This window comes from Gorilla gorilla, chromosome 3 (assembly GCF_029281585.2).
Source record: "Gorilla gorilla gorilla isolate KB3781 chromosome 3, NHGRI_mGorGor1-v2.1_pri, whole genome shotgun sequence".
Classification (NCBI taxonomy): domain Eukaryota; kingdom Metazoa; phylum Chordata; class Mammalia; order Primates; family Hominidae; genus Gorilla; species Gorilla gorilla.
Window position 1 is genome coordinate 49,712,382 of NC_073227.2, and position 14,713 is coordinate 49,727,094.

General features: G+C 37.6%; 1 protein-coding gene across 14 annotated transcripts in view; it reads left to right on the forward strand.

Moving 5' to 3' along the window:
- Nucleotides 1-10,217, forward strand: part of LIMCH1 (LIM and calponin homology domains 1) — a 339,607-nt gene extending 329,390 nt beyond the window's left edge. For all 14 annotated transcript variants that reach the window (XM_019025483.4, XM_055385614.2, XM_055385618.2 and 11 more), the window contains 2 exons: nt 2,480-2,582; nt 7,340-10,217. In XM_019025483.4, coding sequence (XP_018881028.4) covers nt 2,480-2,582; nt 7,340-7,365 — 129 coding nt within the window. In that variant the 3' untranslated portion in view covers nt 7,366-10,217. The remainder of the gene's footprint in view (nt 1-2,479; nt 2,583-7,339) is intronic.
- Nucleotides 10,218-14,713: the final 4,496 nt, after the last annotated feature.

The following is a 14,713-nucleotide window of genomic DNA, read 5'->3' on the forward strand; positions in this document are numbered from 1 at the left end:
CTCACCTATCACGAATCCCTCTGGGATGTCAGATTAGAAGAAGCAGAAAGGTTTGTGCAATTTGTCCTTACAAAACAGTTTTTGTTGCTAAAGAACATATACTCCAGCAGGAGGCTGAGAATGGGATGCTGGGGAGGATGATGCTCTTCCAAATCTTTTCGGGCCATGTGGATTTATTTGGAATGTAATGTCTATGCTGTTTCTTAAACTCTTATGACTTAATGTGAAAGGGTTTTAGTCTTTGACCTAGTGGAAAATTGTCTGTCAATTAAGTGGCTAGTTAGAAAATTGTAGGTCTCAGAATGAATATGTCTGTAATCTTAGATTAAATATCACTCCCTCAAAAAAGCTGCGCTGCCCACCCAGACTAAGTTGCCTTTGTTATAGGTCCTTATAGAACCTTTCTTGGTCCTTATTACTGATTATTGGATTATTTAAATATTATCTCCTCTAATAAACTCCGTAAGGGCAGGGACCATGTCTGTCTTGGTTACCATTCTTTCCTCTCTACCTAGCAGAGTAGGTGTCAATAAATATTTTTACATGAATGAATTAGTGAATAAACTGAAAATGAGGAGTTCTAGATTCTAGTCCCAGATCTCTTGGTAATAAGTAGGTGAGTTAACCAGTTATACCTGATTTATTATGAAATTTATAAGCTGGACTATATCAGCATATCCTGTATTTTCCACTCACGGACACATTTCAAAATAATATATAATTTTTGAAGGCGAACTCTCTGTCTCTAAGGAGGAGTAATTTCTTGGTCTGCATAATCCTGACATACTTTCTTTTCTCTTCTTGGATTTTCTTTTATTTCTCGTTGGCAGTTTCCTTGGCTATGAAGTAAATTTGCCTGGGTTTAAAATAACTCCCACTTTGCCTATAAGCTAAGAGAAAGTCAGTGAAGTTGTCCCCAAATTACTAATTTAATAATAACAGTAATCACTTGAAAGCAAGATTTATCATAGGCAAAACACAACATAGATACTTATTTTAGATTTCATTTATCAAAAGTATTAGAATGAGACCACAGTTTCCTAAGTTTTATTTTATTTCTATAGAGAACCATTCCACAAAGGACAAGCAAAAATATTCTCGTTGTAAAGATTAACCTAGATAATGTATGTCCTAAATGGCCTAGGGATGTTTTGAGGCTCAAGGAATATGCTTTTTAAGATTTGTAGTTATGCCAAGGTAATATGTTTCAACACTGCATTCTGTTCTCAGAAACTTTATGAGGACTAGAAATAAGCAAGGTGGTAAGGGCTCTTTGCAGATTCTCAAGGGTCAGGAGACTTGCCTTCTTAACTCTCAAGGCCTTTATTCACTCTAATCATTCACTTCCTGGAGCTGGCCTGATGCTTTAAGGTACATCCCCTCTTGGATTTATTCCCCACTCTTGCAATGTAGAGGCAGCTTATGACATAATTTGGATTAAGCCTCACTCTGTCCCAGGTCACCTTAGAGCATGAATTAGGGGCTAGATCCTTGTCCCCCTGCAAGAGGCTGGCACCCAGACCAACTTCCACTGCCTTTCTACCCTTCTGGTACAAACATCCAAGTATATCCTACAGTCTCTTTCTGCACTCAGCCTGTGTTGGTGGAAATTCCCAGTGGATTTGTTGCTCTGAATATCACTGCTTTTAATGTGGAAATATAAAATGGAACAGCAGGCTGGGCACGGTGGCTCATGCCTGTAATCCCAGCACTTTGGGAGGCCAAGGTGGGCAGATAACCTGAGGTCAGAAGTTCGAGACCAGCCTGGCCAACATGGTGAAACTCCATCTCTACTAAAAATACAAAAAAAAAAAAAATAGCCAGGCGTGGTGGCACATGCCTGTAATCCCATCTACTCAGGAGGCTGAGGCAGGAGAATTGCTTGAGCCCAGGAAGTGGAGGTTGCAGTGAGCTGAGATCATGCCACTGCACTCCAGCCTGGCCTACAGAGCGAGACACTGTCTTAAAAAATAAATAAACAAATGGAACAGGTACTTCCTAGAAATTTTGATCTGGTAGAACTTAGCAACAATGCTAGCAAGCCTTTAAAGATTATTGATGGACACGTTTCAATTGATAACTCATTGGCCATGTGTTTATTTAAAGCCACTAGGGTTTAATGTGTTTAAAATGGTTCTTCCATTTTGATTGAGAAACGATGTATGATAGAGGTTAAGACGCTAGGCTTTGGAGTCAACCTGCTACCACTTATCAGCTCCACAACCTAGGGACAAGCCAACAAACCTCACTGAACCAGTGTCCTTCTCTGTAAAATGCAAGGAATTAAGCTAAAATTGCTAACTGTATATTTGCTTTTGCTGTAAGTTGACACTGGTGCAGCATCTTACACATAATAGATGCTCCACAAATGTGGTGATTGTAGAAGGGATTATTGTGCTATTCACATAAACAGTAACTAAGCATTATAAAGAAACAATTCCTTATGCATCTTATGATGTCTGTTCTTTTTACCCTATAGTGTGGAATTTGTAAAGGCCAGCTTGGAGATGCAGTGAGTGGGACGGATGTTAGGATTCGAAATGGTCTCCTGAACTGTAATGATTGCTACATGCGATCCAGAAGTAAGTACTGGGGAGAATGCCTCATGATGACCGAGTGTAATCGTATGTCTTCCATAGGACCCAATTTAGGAATTCAAATATTTTTCCCCAGCCGTTGACACTCTAATCTGAGAGAAAGGTTTCTTAACATCTAGGTTAAAAAAGAAAAGATATTTACCACTCGTTTCTTCCTGGAAGTTATTGCTACAATGTGGACCAATTCTTTTTATCCTGAAGTGCATCAGCACACCAGCAGGTCAAAACATTGCCTGAGCTCACTACAGAGATTTTGGTGTGATAGAAAGGAGATAAGGTCTGTCAAACACTGTCACTTGTTCAGGCATGTCTTTAGACGACTGGCACCATTTGGGGATGGTTAAATGTGGAGAGCGGCTCTCCACTGTTCATCAGATCGAGCACCAACTCATCAATGTCTCCACGCCCTACATTCAGGAGTTTCATTACGTCATATGTGTTCCCAGCTGAATGGAAAGTTCCTTGAGAGACAACAATGAGGGTTCCACTTCTCTGTGGATTCTTCCCCACCTCCCACCTCTACAATATCTTAGTAACAATATGCGCTTAACAAATTATTTGCAGCCTTAGTAAGTGAGAAGCCTGCTTTCCCGTCTTGCATCCGGGCCTCCTACTGTGGAAGGTGCATGTTAGTTTGCGGGGCAGCAGGGGGTGCTGTTGCCCAGCCGCTGTTTAGAAAATCTGAAAATGGCCAGTGGCTTGCCTCGGAATGTTTCCTCATTCTCCATCATGAGTACAGTCCTTCTGGTGGGTCACCTAGACAGCAGAAGACCTTTTAGTGCAGATTCATCAGTCAGAAACTCTTAAAAAATTGGAGTGAAGATAGGGAGTGTGAAATTCAAGAATGACTATTTCTCAAAGTGAAGTCACGTTTTTACTGCCTTTTTACATGGATCTCAAATCTCTGCAAGACTGAAACCTTTGAGAATAAAAATTGAAGGTAATTTGTTTTATAGCTATAGATTTAGTAAATTCAGTTAGATATGCCTATTAATAAAATGAGAAATAAAAATTTAATCAAACCCAGGAAGTTTAGATTTATAATAAATATTTGACTTGAGATCAAAACAGTTCCAGCTTAGAGCCGCTGCTATCAAACTGGACTATTTAGATCATGCATATTAATTTTTATACTATATATTTTATATATTAAAATATATAAATAGTATACCATATATCATAAATATATACACACAAAAGAACATATATAGTACATGTATAATAGGTAATAATTATATACATTTTATTTAAACTGGACTTTTGCTTTTATATGCTAACAAGGAAAACAACTCTTTTCTCCCAGATTTCAATGCGATTTTTCCTATCGTCTTCTATAAATTATTCTTTTTCTCTACCTTAGTGAACCAGTGAATGTAATTTATGGAACCAGAAGAGGGCACTGTTAGGTTGAAGGATTGCTCAGAAAGATTTGAAAAGTGCTGTAGATCTGAGTTTGTTTAATAATTTAAAGTGCTTGAAGGATGCCAACCGAACAACCTGAACCCCCCTCTGGGTGACAGTGACCTCTTTTCATCTAGATTTTTTTAAATTGAGAGGTTGGGTGATTCATTGTCATTTCTTTTGGAAATTAGCTTTTTAATTCAAGACCAGGAATTTTTCTCTTAAATATACAAATCTAAAGGGCATTAACTGCTTTTAATTTCAAAACCATGGAGTTCTTGTAATGAGCTGAAAAATAAGAAAGTGATTTGGAGCTAGGCCACAAAAATGATTTTTTCTTTATTTTATATGTGAAATGCAGTGTTGTACCAGGATTTACCAGAGAAAACAAGGCCCGTTGTTTTCTCTGCTTCTATAGACATTCAATGAATAAATAAAAGTTATAGATGCTATAAGGTTAGAAAAATGGAATTGTTCAGAAAGACACCAAATTAAAAGGGGAGATCTCCATTGTAATCACCTTCCAATAATTTCTTGGGGTAGGGGCAGAATATATGTTTGTACATGTGTATGCACACACTTGCACACATGTACACACAGAGATACGTATAAGTATGATGTATCTACCTGGATTTGTGTTGGTTTTTATTTCACATAGGTGATGATCATATAGTCATGGTGTTCTGTACTTGGTTTTTGTTGCTGTCATTTTGAATTTAATGATATATCTTGGTAATTTTTCCAGATAACATGTTGTATCTCCTTTTTCTTTTTAATGACTTTTAAATAGCTGCATACAATCCCATTGTGTGGACTTATAATTTAAAACTAATTCTCTATGAATGGACACTTTGGTGGTTTCCCATTTTTTAATATTATTTTTAAATGAACATCCTTGTGCATATATCTTGATGAATATTTCAGAGCATCTCCATAGGATAGATTCTGAGCAGTAGCACAGGTGACATAAAAGGCATGTGCTTTTTAAATTTTCAGACATCTTGCTTAATTATCATTCAGAAAAGTGCACTCTCCCTGCAAAATGTATGAGAGACCCCCTTTATTTCCTCCAAGCCTGTATCAGCTCTGGATATCATCAGACATTAAAAATTTCCACTCTGCTTGGTGGGGGAAAAATCTCATTGCTTTGATCTGTATTTCCATAATTATGAGTTTGAACATCTTTTCATATGTTTCCTCACTATTTATATTTCCTTTTCTGTAAAGTGCTTCCCTAGCCTTTGCCCATTCTTCTATTTGGCACCTGATTTGTATGAGTTCTTTGCAAATTAAAGAAATTTGCCATTTGTTATATTTGCCGCATATTGTGGTTATTAGTTTTCCCACTCTGTGATTTATTTTCATACAAAAGATTTTCATTTTATGTAATTAAATATATATATTTAATACATATAAAAGAAATATATGTTTCTTTTTTGGATTATAGGTTTCTTAGGAAAACTCTCATTTAAAGTGTATAAATACATTTAGCTGAGATTTCTTCTAGAATTGTTTTTTTTTTTCTCCTTCACATGTAAATATGTCATAATCAGGATTGTATTTGGGGGTAAAAAATGAGGTAGATATCTGGCCTGATTTTTTTTCCAATTAGCCACTTGTATGAATATCACTGAATGAATAACCCCTCTTTTTCTCACTAATTTGAAATGCCAGCTTTCTCATAAACTAAGTTCCCATATATATTTAGGTCTATTTCTGGATATTTTATTATGTTTTATTAACCTATTTATTCTCCATTACTGAATGTTTTTAATTATTGTAGCTTCATAATATGTTTTAATATTGGGTAATAATGGTCACCTTCTTTCCAATTATTTTTTTCCAAAATTTTCCTAACTCTTCTCCCATGTTCATTTTTCCAGATAACGTTAATATCTTTAGGCTAATTTCAATTAACTCATGACAGAGAGAATGACCAGCACATCTGAGAATACTGTTTAATTCTTTGCTGATGTCCTAAGAAATAAATATACGTTAGGAATGAATAGGTAGAGGGGATTATAATTTGGATTGAGAAGTATAAATATGCTTGTATTGGTCAAATATATCCAAGATGCAATAAAAGAGTCAGAATGGGAAAAAAAGGCTAAAAACCATTTTTCTTTCTTTTTTAAAATTTGATTTAAATTGAGAAGAGTGGAGATGGATAGATGTGAAGGGTGGTTTACGTCATAGGCATTCTAAGTGAAACAAAATAATTTCATTTTGTGGAATAATAAAACCTGAATATATAATCCTATTTTCTCCAAGTAACTAGTCACATTTAAATGAAATTTTTCTCTTGAAGGGAAAAATAGCATACCAGAATATTAAAATGCAATTCCTAAAAGCAATGTAAACAGTTTTTAAGTTCGTATGTAAATGGAAATGGACGTGCAAAACAAATTACCTGTCATACATCAAGCCGTCACATGTTTAACTTGTGCCATTTGTGCTTGGGTGTTGGATGACTGTGTCTTTGTACATGGTGTTCTGTTCCATCATTCACTCTTGTGAAACGCATTTAATGCAAACTCCCTGGGGTCTTTTCAAATGTTGCAATTGACTCATCACAACTGTAGTGCCTAAAAAGGAGAAATCCTGTGAAGGTTTCAGCAGAAAATATGGAACCCAAACAATCCTTTCTAGATAGGTCTACCAGATAAAATATAAGATACCTAGTGGAATTTTTTTAAACCAAGTTAAAGTTGAATTTCACATAAACAATACATTTTTTAAGTCTGTGTATGTCCCAAATATTGCATGCTCTGGATTTAACATAAGTATGTCCCAAATATCATATGGGATATGCTTATACTGAAAAATTCTGTGTTGTTTATCTGAAATTATATATACTGTACTGGGTATTGCGTATTTATACTTGCTGAATCTAGCAATCTAATTTCTAGATCATATGTCAAATTCCTTATATTACAATGTACTTATTCTTAGAGAAATCAAAACCTAAGGAAACTGAGAGAAAAGAGATTATTTTCTTGCTTATTTGCCCCAGAGGACAAGGTAGAAAACTTGATGGAGATGCTTTGGTTTAGGGGCAATCCAGAGCATTTGATCAAACTTCACAGTGCATGTGAATCACCTGGGCACCACGTTAAGTGGGTCTGGAATGCGGCTTAAGAGCCCGGATTTCAAACAGACTCCAGGTGATGCCAATACTACTTGTCCTGGGGCCACACTTCAAGTAGCAGGATGGGAGAAGTTTCTGGTCCCCAGGAAGAGGAGACTTTGGTAAAGGCAGTTGCTCATTAGGGAGGTTTTAAAATGTCCGAAGCGAGAAATGTTGCCTAACCACTCTTGTTTGTTGTTTGTTTTAATCACAGGTGCCGGGCAGCCTACAACATTGTGACATGGCTTTCAAGCTTCCGGATCACTCACCATTTCTTTATTGAGAGTGTCCCCTGGCAACTGCTTAACAAAATCCCAAGCTCAGGGGCTTCTCAGCATTTACCTAATTTCTGAAAGGCTCTTCTGAAAGGTGGTATCTGTTCTTTCGTAGCACAGTGTTTATGTTTTTCCTGTTTATTGTTTTGGTTTTTTTTTTTTGCATTTGCACAGTATACACAAAAGAATATGGGGTTGTAATGATCCTGAATAGCTCAAAAAAGGTTTTAGCATGGTCAAACAGGCTTATGGTTTAAAATGTGTTATTCTCTTCTTTGGGAATTAGCTAAATGATGCAATAAACCTGTTTTGTTTTAGAATGTCTAGGAATTAAACACTTTATGTTTACAGAATTGAGCTGCAGAAAGTGCAAGACATGCCAATTTGAGACACACGGTCTTCTAAGACTGAAGGATAAATTTAATGCATTTCAGAAACTAAACATCACAGCAAGCTCTATCTCTGAGCTATGATTTGTTTTTAATGCAAAGACACTAGTTTGATAATATATACTGTAATCCTGAAACATTTGTGTTACTTACCTTTGGAGGTAGAAATTATACCAATAAATTATTGCACCGTTAGTATTAGATTCTGTGTACCTTGGAAGTTATGTCATTAATATAGGCTGGTTCATCAAATAAAGCAAAACCTTGCAATATCAGCTAGATTTACACTCCGGGACGTTGCCCAAAGGTAGGAAGAAAGCAGAGGGAAATATTTCAGTCATCATTTCCAAAGTCATTATCAAAATCTGTGAGGAAGTTTAATCTTCCAAAGAGTCAATGTCAGACATCAGGCCTCTGTTGCCTGCTTCTCTCGAGGCACTAGATTAGGAGTCTTCAATAAGAGACTTAACATGAGGCATATGGAAGATGAGGCACCGAGATAAGTTCATCATTAGGTGTGAGCACTGCTCACCCTTGCTGGCAAGTTCTCCTTAAGGGCCTGAAGCACAGGTGTCCAAAGAAAAGCGTTAAGTCCATCTTAATAGAATCCATGTGGTATATGACGTGGTCAGCCCCTGGTCTGTGATCAGCAAGAACCTACAGCACAGATTATGCCCTGCCCACTTCAATGAATACCTACTCTCCTCCATTCTCCATCACTTTTTTTGCTATCAAGAACTCTGGACCTTGCCCATGGAGAAGTTTAGAGAGGAACTCTTGTGGAGAGCTGGTTTATTTTCTGCCCTGTGCGACGAGTTTCAGCTGGCCAAGAAAGGAGTCAAGTTATTAAAAAGCATCACAATGTAGATCTCCAGGCTGGTTTTTTGTTTTTTGTTGTTAAGACTGGGGAAAGGGGGACTATTTATTCTGCCTTAAATCAATGGCAAATAAGTCAAGATGACATTTTGTGAATGTAGACTATGGATACACTCCTAATAGATTGATGTAGTCATAAAAGGGGGTCAAGTAGATGTTTTTCTGTTATGTAAGCAATAATTTTTCTGTGTCTTATTGAGTATGGCTAGCGATTATTTATTACATGCTAGATGGGTTCTTTGCATGTGGGTTCCATATAGGTGCAGAAATTTCCTCAGCCACTGGAGGGATTTCGACCATATTTGTCATTTGGATGAGCTGTCATTAGATTGAAATCTACACATCATTTCATTAAAAATTGTGCCTTAGAAAACGCAAAGCTGTTGCACATGGCGATAAATTATGGATGCAGTACATTGAAGAGAGATGAAGTCACTTCCAAGTTTCCAAGACTTCTCATGGAGGTGTTTGCTGTTTTACAGGAAAAAATAAAAATAAAAAAAGAGAAAAAAAAGAAAAAAAAAGAAAAATTGTTTTGAAAATGTACAGATCAAGTCCAATATTTTGATTATCCACCTGCATGTTTTATTAAATATTTTGATAATGTGGATGTTTACACTTTGCATGATATTAGCAGAGTACCACTAGTAATGCACAAACATGTACAATATGGTCATTCATAACCGATTTTTATAGAATACTTTTTACATGTGCAACTCCATCCGTTATGTAAGGATTACATGAATATTGCACATTCCCTTCTGGTTTCACAAACCCATTTATACATATTTCTTAGTGAGGCTCATTGTACATGTATTGAAGCTAGAATCGAGTCAAGAAAAATAAAGCCCCATTCTCCAACTGCAAAATATGCTTTCCCATAATGAACACTAGTCACCAGCACAGAATAATCTCCAACATTTTCTAAATTCTAATTGCCAACTGTTTCTATTTATATTTGATTTATATTTCATTTGGAGTCTGTTACATGGCAGCTTAGGCAGACTAGATCTTGTTTTTTCCAATGCAGCATAATGAGTATGATCTATTTCTTTTCAAATAATCTTTGAGATTCCAGGAAAAAAAATGCTCTGCTCCATTGAGCTATAATGTAAATGTGTTTGTTTAAAAAACAGATGAGGCAAGTGAGTGATTTATTGTTCCTGAGGAAGTATATCTGATTTTTTTTCTCATACTCCAAAAGCTAGTCCCTACTCTTTAATAAAAATAATGGGTAACTTTTTGTTTTTCACTAGCGAACTTCCATGACATTTCCTTTCTATGTAGTGTGATTAATGCAATACATATTATAGTTATCTATACACAGTGTAAGATTTAACAAACTGAAATGATCCACCTCATATGTGAGTCCGTCCAAAAGATGTTACTGCTCTGGGTGGGCCAGTGTTCTATATCGGTTATACTAACTTTCATTTAAAGTATTTATTCTAAAATGCCTCTGAGAAACAGTAAAAAATAAAAACAACAAGTTGTCTAAAATGCAACAGCTTTTATAGTAAATGTACATTTATAAATAAAATACTCAAATCAACTTTGTATTCCATTAATTATTTTTGGAGGGGTGGCAGTTGGTTTTCTTAGATGGGGAAGAGAGACTCAAGCTTTCTCTTGTAGCTTTTGGTCCAGGGTTACATAGACAGATGATGGCAGTGCTGGATGTTTGCATGTACCTATTGATGCATAGTTGAGGTCAACTATTGAAGGCAAACCAAACTTACTGGCTGGTTTAGGGGTCACTGAGGAGTTGCCTTCTGTAGAAGGGTTTAAGCTCCTGGAGATGAGACACACAATAACCAGCAGAGGCCATGCAAATGCCAGTGAAACTCGTCTGAAACAACCAAATGATGGTCAGCTTGCAGCACTGGCTAGACAAAAAGCAAGGCAAACTTTTTTTTCCCTTTTTTTTTTTTTTTTTTTTTTTGAGACAGGGTCTCACTCTGTTGCCCAGAATGGAGTGCAGCGGCGCAATCTCAGCTCACTGCAGCCTCGACCTCCTGGCCTCAGGTGATTCTCCCACTTCAGCTTCCCAAGTAGCTGGGATTACAGGCATGTGCCACCACACCCAGCTAGTTTTTTGTATTTTCACTAGAGACGGGTTTCTCCATGTTGCCCAGGCTGGTCTTGAACTCCTGGGCTCAAGCAGTCCGCCCGCGTCCATCTCTCAAAGTGCTGGGATTACAGGCATGAGCCACCGCACCCAGCCAAGGCAAACTTTTTGAAGTCCCTGTATTCTGCCACTTTCCCCAGCACTACCCCAATGTTCCCCACTTATTATATATGTAAGGTGTGTTTACTAAGGGCCTTTTCCTCAGGTGTGGAGCCAGGGAATCTGCTGTGAATCAGTAGCATCCTGCTGACACTGTTGGCTCTCTCAAGTACACACGTATTCTGCCTTGCACTCTGTTCCAAATTTGAAGGTGGTGGCAATACTAAGCAAATCCCCTGAAATTTTCAATTGTTTTAACATGTGATACTTTTTTTTTTTTTTTTTTGATGAAGTTTTGCTCTTGTTGCCCAGGCTGGAGTACAGTGGCGTGATCTCAGCTCACTGCAACCTCTGCCTCCCAGGTTCAAGCAATTCTCCTGCCTCAGCCTCCCGAGTAGCTGGGATTACAGCCGGCTGCCACCACGCCCAGCTAATTTTTTGTATTTTTAGGAGAAATGAGGTTTCATCATGTTGACCAGGCTGATCTCAAACTCCTGACCTCAGGTGATCCACCTGCCTCAGCCTCCCAAAGTGTTGGGATTACAGGCGTGAGCCACCGCGCCCGGCCAAGATGTGATATTCTAATTGCCACCACGCATTGTCTTCTTTTTGCAAAGTTTGGTGGACGGTTAGTAGTTGCTGCTGTTTGCATGGAAAAGTGGGTTCTTCTCATAAGAGAGTTTTAGTAGCTATCAGGTGAACTTAATATTTTCATTGTTATTTAAATGAAAGCCCATTGAACTAGGATGCATTTCAAAACAAAGACTGTTACTCTAATATGAGGTCTGTGAAAAATATCTTTATTCAAAAACAAACATTTTGCCTCAAGGTGGTTGAACTAGCTTTCTTTCCGTGGACTTTCTTCAAGATCTAAGGACGACTTTTAGAGTCCAAATCAAGGCTCCTTTCCCCATTCTTTGGCATTATGTAAGGTAGTGGTTACAACTCAAATGACTAGAGGGGTTACAAACCAAATGACCAGTTAGGCATTGTAAATGAGAACCAGAAGAGGACAATAGAGAGCAGTGTGGAGTATGGCAAACTGGAAAAAAATAACAGTTCTGTCTAAAGAAAGAGGCAGCTACTTGGCTTCATCAGTTGTTTTATGTGAAATCTCCAGTTTTTAAATATTGACAGTTTAAAACATTTTCCAACACAGTGCTATCCAAAATTGCGGGGTTCAGCAAAATATATGTGCAAGTCCAATTTTGTTCTGAGGCCACTAGTTTCCAACCTATAGCTCAGTCTCCTCTTTGCTTTTCTATCAACTGCTACTAATTTGCTCTGCTGTGGATCATTTTATTTGAAAAATATATCAAGAAATGGCCATGCAAAATATTTGCTTTTCAGAGTGTCTTGGGTCACACAGAGAAAGAAGCCAATAGAGCCATTAATCATCAGGTGATATTGTTGTGATTCATAACACTTTTAGGTAGTAGTATTTGTGCATTGTCATCAAACATTACTATTTCACAAATGCCCATGTTCAGTGTGTTTTGCCCAACTGTGCCCTTCCCCTTAATGGTTACATTCATGCTTCTGAGTGACTCAAAAGGACAGAAAAGTGTGCAAATAGACAGACTAGAATTTTTCCTAAATTTGTTTGGCATCATTTTACCAAATGCACTTTTGCAAGTATTGTTTTACTTATCAAATAGTATTTCTGGCATGTGAGAACATAGATGTATGCCTCCTCATTTTACAGGTGAGAAACTGAAGTATGAGAGGGATAAGTGGCTTATTCTGGATGAGTATAAGATTTTACATAATTGTGTATTTCACCCTCTTTCCCCAGTCAGGGTGGATCAGGATAATTTCCTATCCAACTGTTCCTGGTGCCTGTGTCTAGGATCTTATTCCAGACCAACTGGGAGGACCTTTGGCCATAGCTAGACCTTGGTAGGATTTCATCTGCACCCAAACAGAGACTAGAACACTCTTTTTATAGTAAATTTACACATATAAACAAATACTCAATGGACTATTTGTCTTAGTCCCTTTTGTGTTGCTATAAGAATGCCTGAGACTGGGTAATTTATAAATAAAGTATTGGCTAATGATTCTGCTGTCTGTAAAAGTTCAAGATTGGGCATCTGCATCTGATGAGGGCTGCAGGTGGCTTCCACTCATAGCAGAAGGTGAAGGGGAGCTGGCACATGCAGAGATTACATGGTGAGAGAGGAAGCAAGAAGAGCGGGTGGGAGTGGGCATGCCAGGCTGGCTCTAACAACCAGCTCTTATTGAAACTGATAGAGCGAGAACTCACTCACCCTTGAGTAGGAGCTTTAATCTATTCATGAGGGATCCACCCCCATGACCTAAACACCTCCCGTTAGGCCCCACCTCCAACACTGAGGAACAAATTTTAACATAAGGTTTGGAGGGGACAAATATCTGAACCACAGCAGTATTTTTGTTTTTTTCCTCTTGTGATTTGATTTTTTTACTCTGGAAAGAAAAGTGGAGCTTTCCTTTGTGGCAAGGCTTTGGGCACCTTGGTGGTTGCTGCAGTAGAGGCTGAGGAGTCTGTCTGTGCCAACCACACCCCTGACCAGAGCCCACTGACCTCTCCCTAACACATACCATCTCCAAAACCTCCTGTTCCCTCCCAAAGTCTAATTTCCAGAGTCAAGGAAAAACTAGTGCTGCCTAATAGATAACACATTGTCCCACTCAACTTTTGCTTCATAGCCAAACCTCAAACTCAAACTCAGCCCAGGCCTGAACAAAGGGAGGGTCTCTTTCTAACCATCCCGATGGAGAAAGGATTCTGATGGCACCCCACATTGGTTCCCATATCACAATATTATTTCACTCAAATAGATCCATTGATCCATGAATGAAAGTGTTTTCAGTTTTTAGCAGGAATAATGGCATTGTCTGTGATAGCTTGTGTTCTTTATTATTCACCAGGTAGATAGAGAATTATTTCAGCAGGTCCTGTGGTCTTAGAAAATACCTTGGCTGGCTGAGGATGACTCTACAGAGCTATAGGGAGCATCTATCCTACGTTTTCTCAAGCACTACACTCATGCTCCTTTGCTATGGAGTTAATGACTAACCTAACGTCTGACCCTGGAGTATTGAACACTTCCTCCTGAATCCGTGAAAATCTGTGATTGTCTAATACCTTGAAAATCAAGAAACTTCATCTTGTTGATATGATAACATTCTGGGAAACATGGAATCATTGATTAGACTTGGAGAATGCCTTTTCTGAGATGTGTTTAAAAAAAAAAAAGGAATAATCAAAGCAATTTGCCTTGCCCAACAGTAAAATTTACTGTAAAGATAATAAAGTACCTATCTCGGGCAAGAATTGATAAACTAATTGATAAACTAATTGTAACTGTCACAGCAATGAATATGATATACAAATCCAAATAAACATAAAAACTTTAGTGTATAATAATAGTGTCACAATGACCAGAGGAGGGATAGTTGATTAACATCATCTGTTTACAATAAAATTAATTCAGGTAGAGTAACGTGTTAAGTGCAGGAAAAGAAAAGATAGGCTTAAATATGTTTAAATACATACTCAATAAAGAGAATTGAAGACAAATTTTAAAAATAATGAAAAGCTGGGGAAAATATTTCCAACAAATATAACAAAGAGCTAATAGCCATAAACTATGAAAGCTTTTTGCTAATCAATAGGAAATGTACATAGACTCACAGAGAAATATAATGGCCAATAAATACCAAAAAATTTTCAACCATACTAGAGATATAGAAATGCAAATTAAAACAACAGTAAGATTGATGGCTGGCCCTGGTGGCTCACACCTATAATCCCAGCACTTTGGGAGGCATGAAGC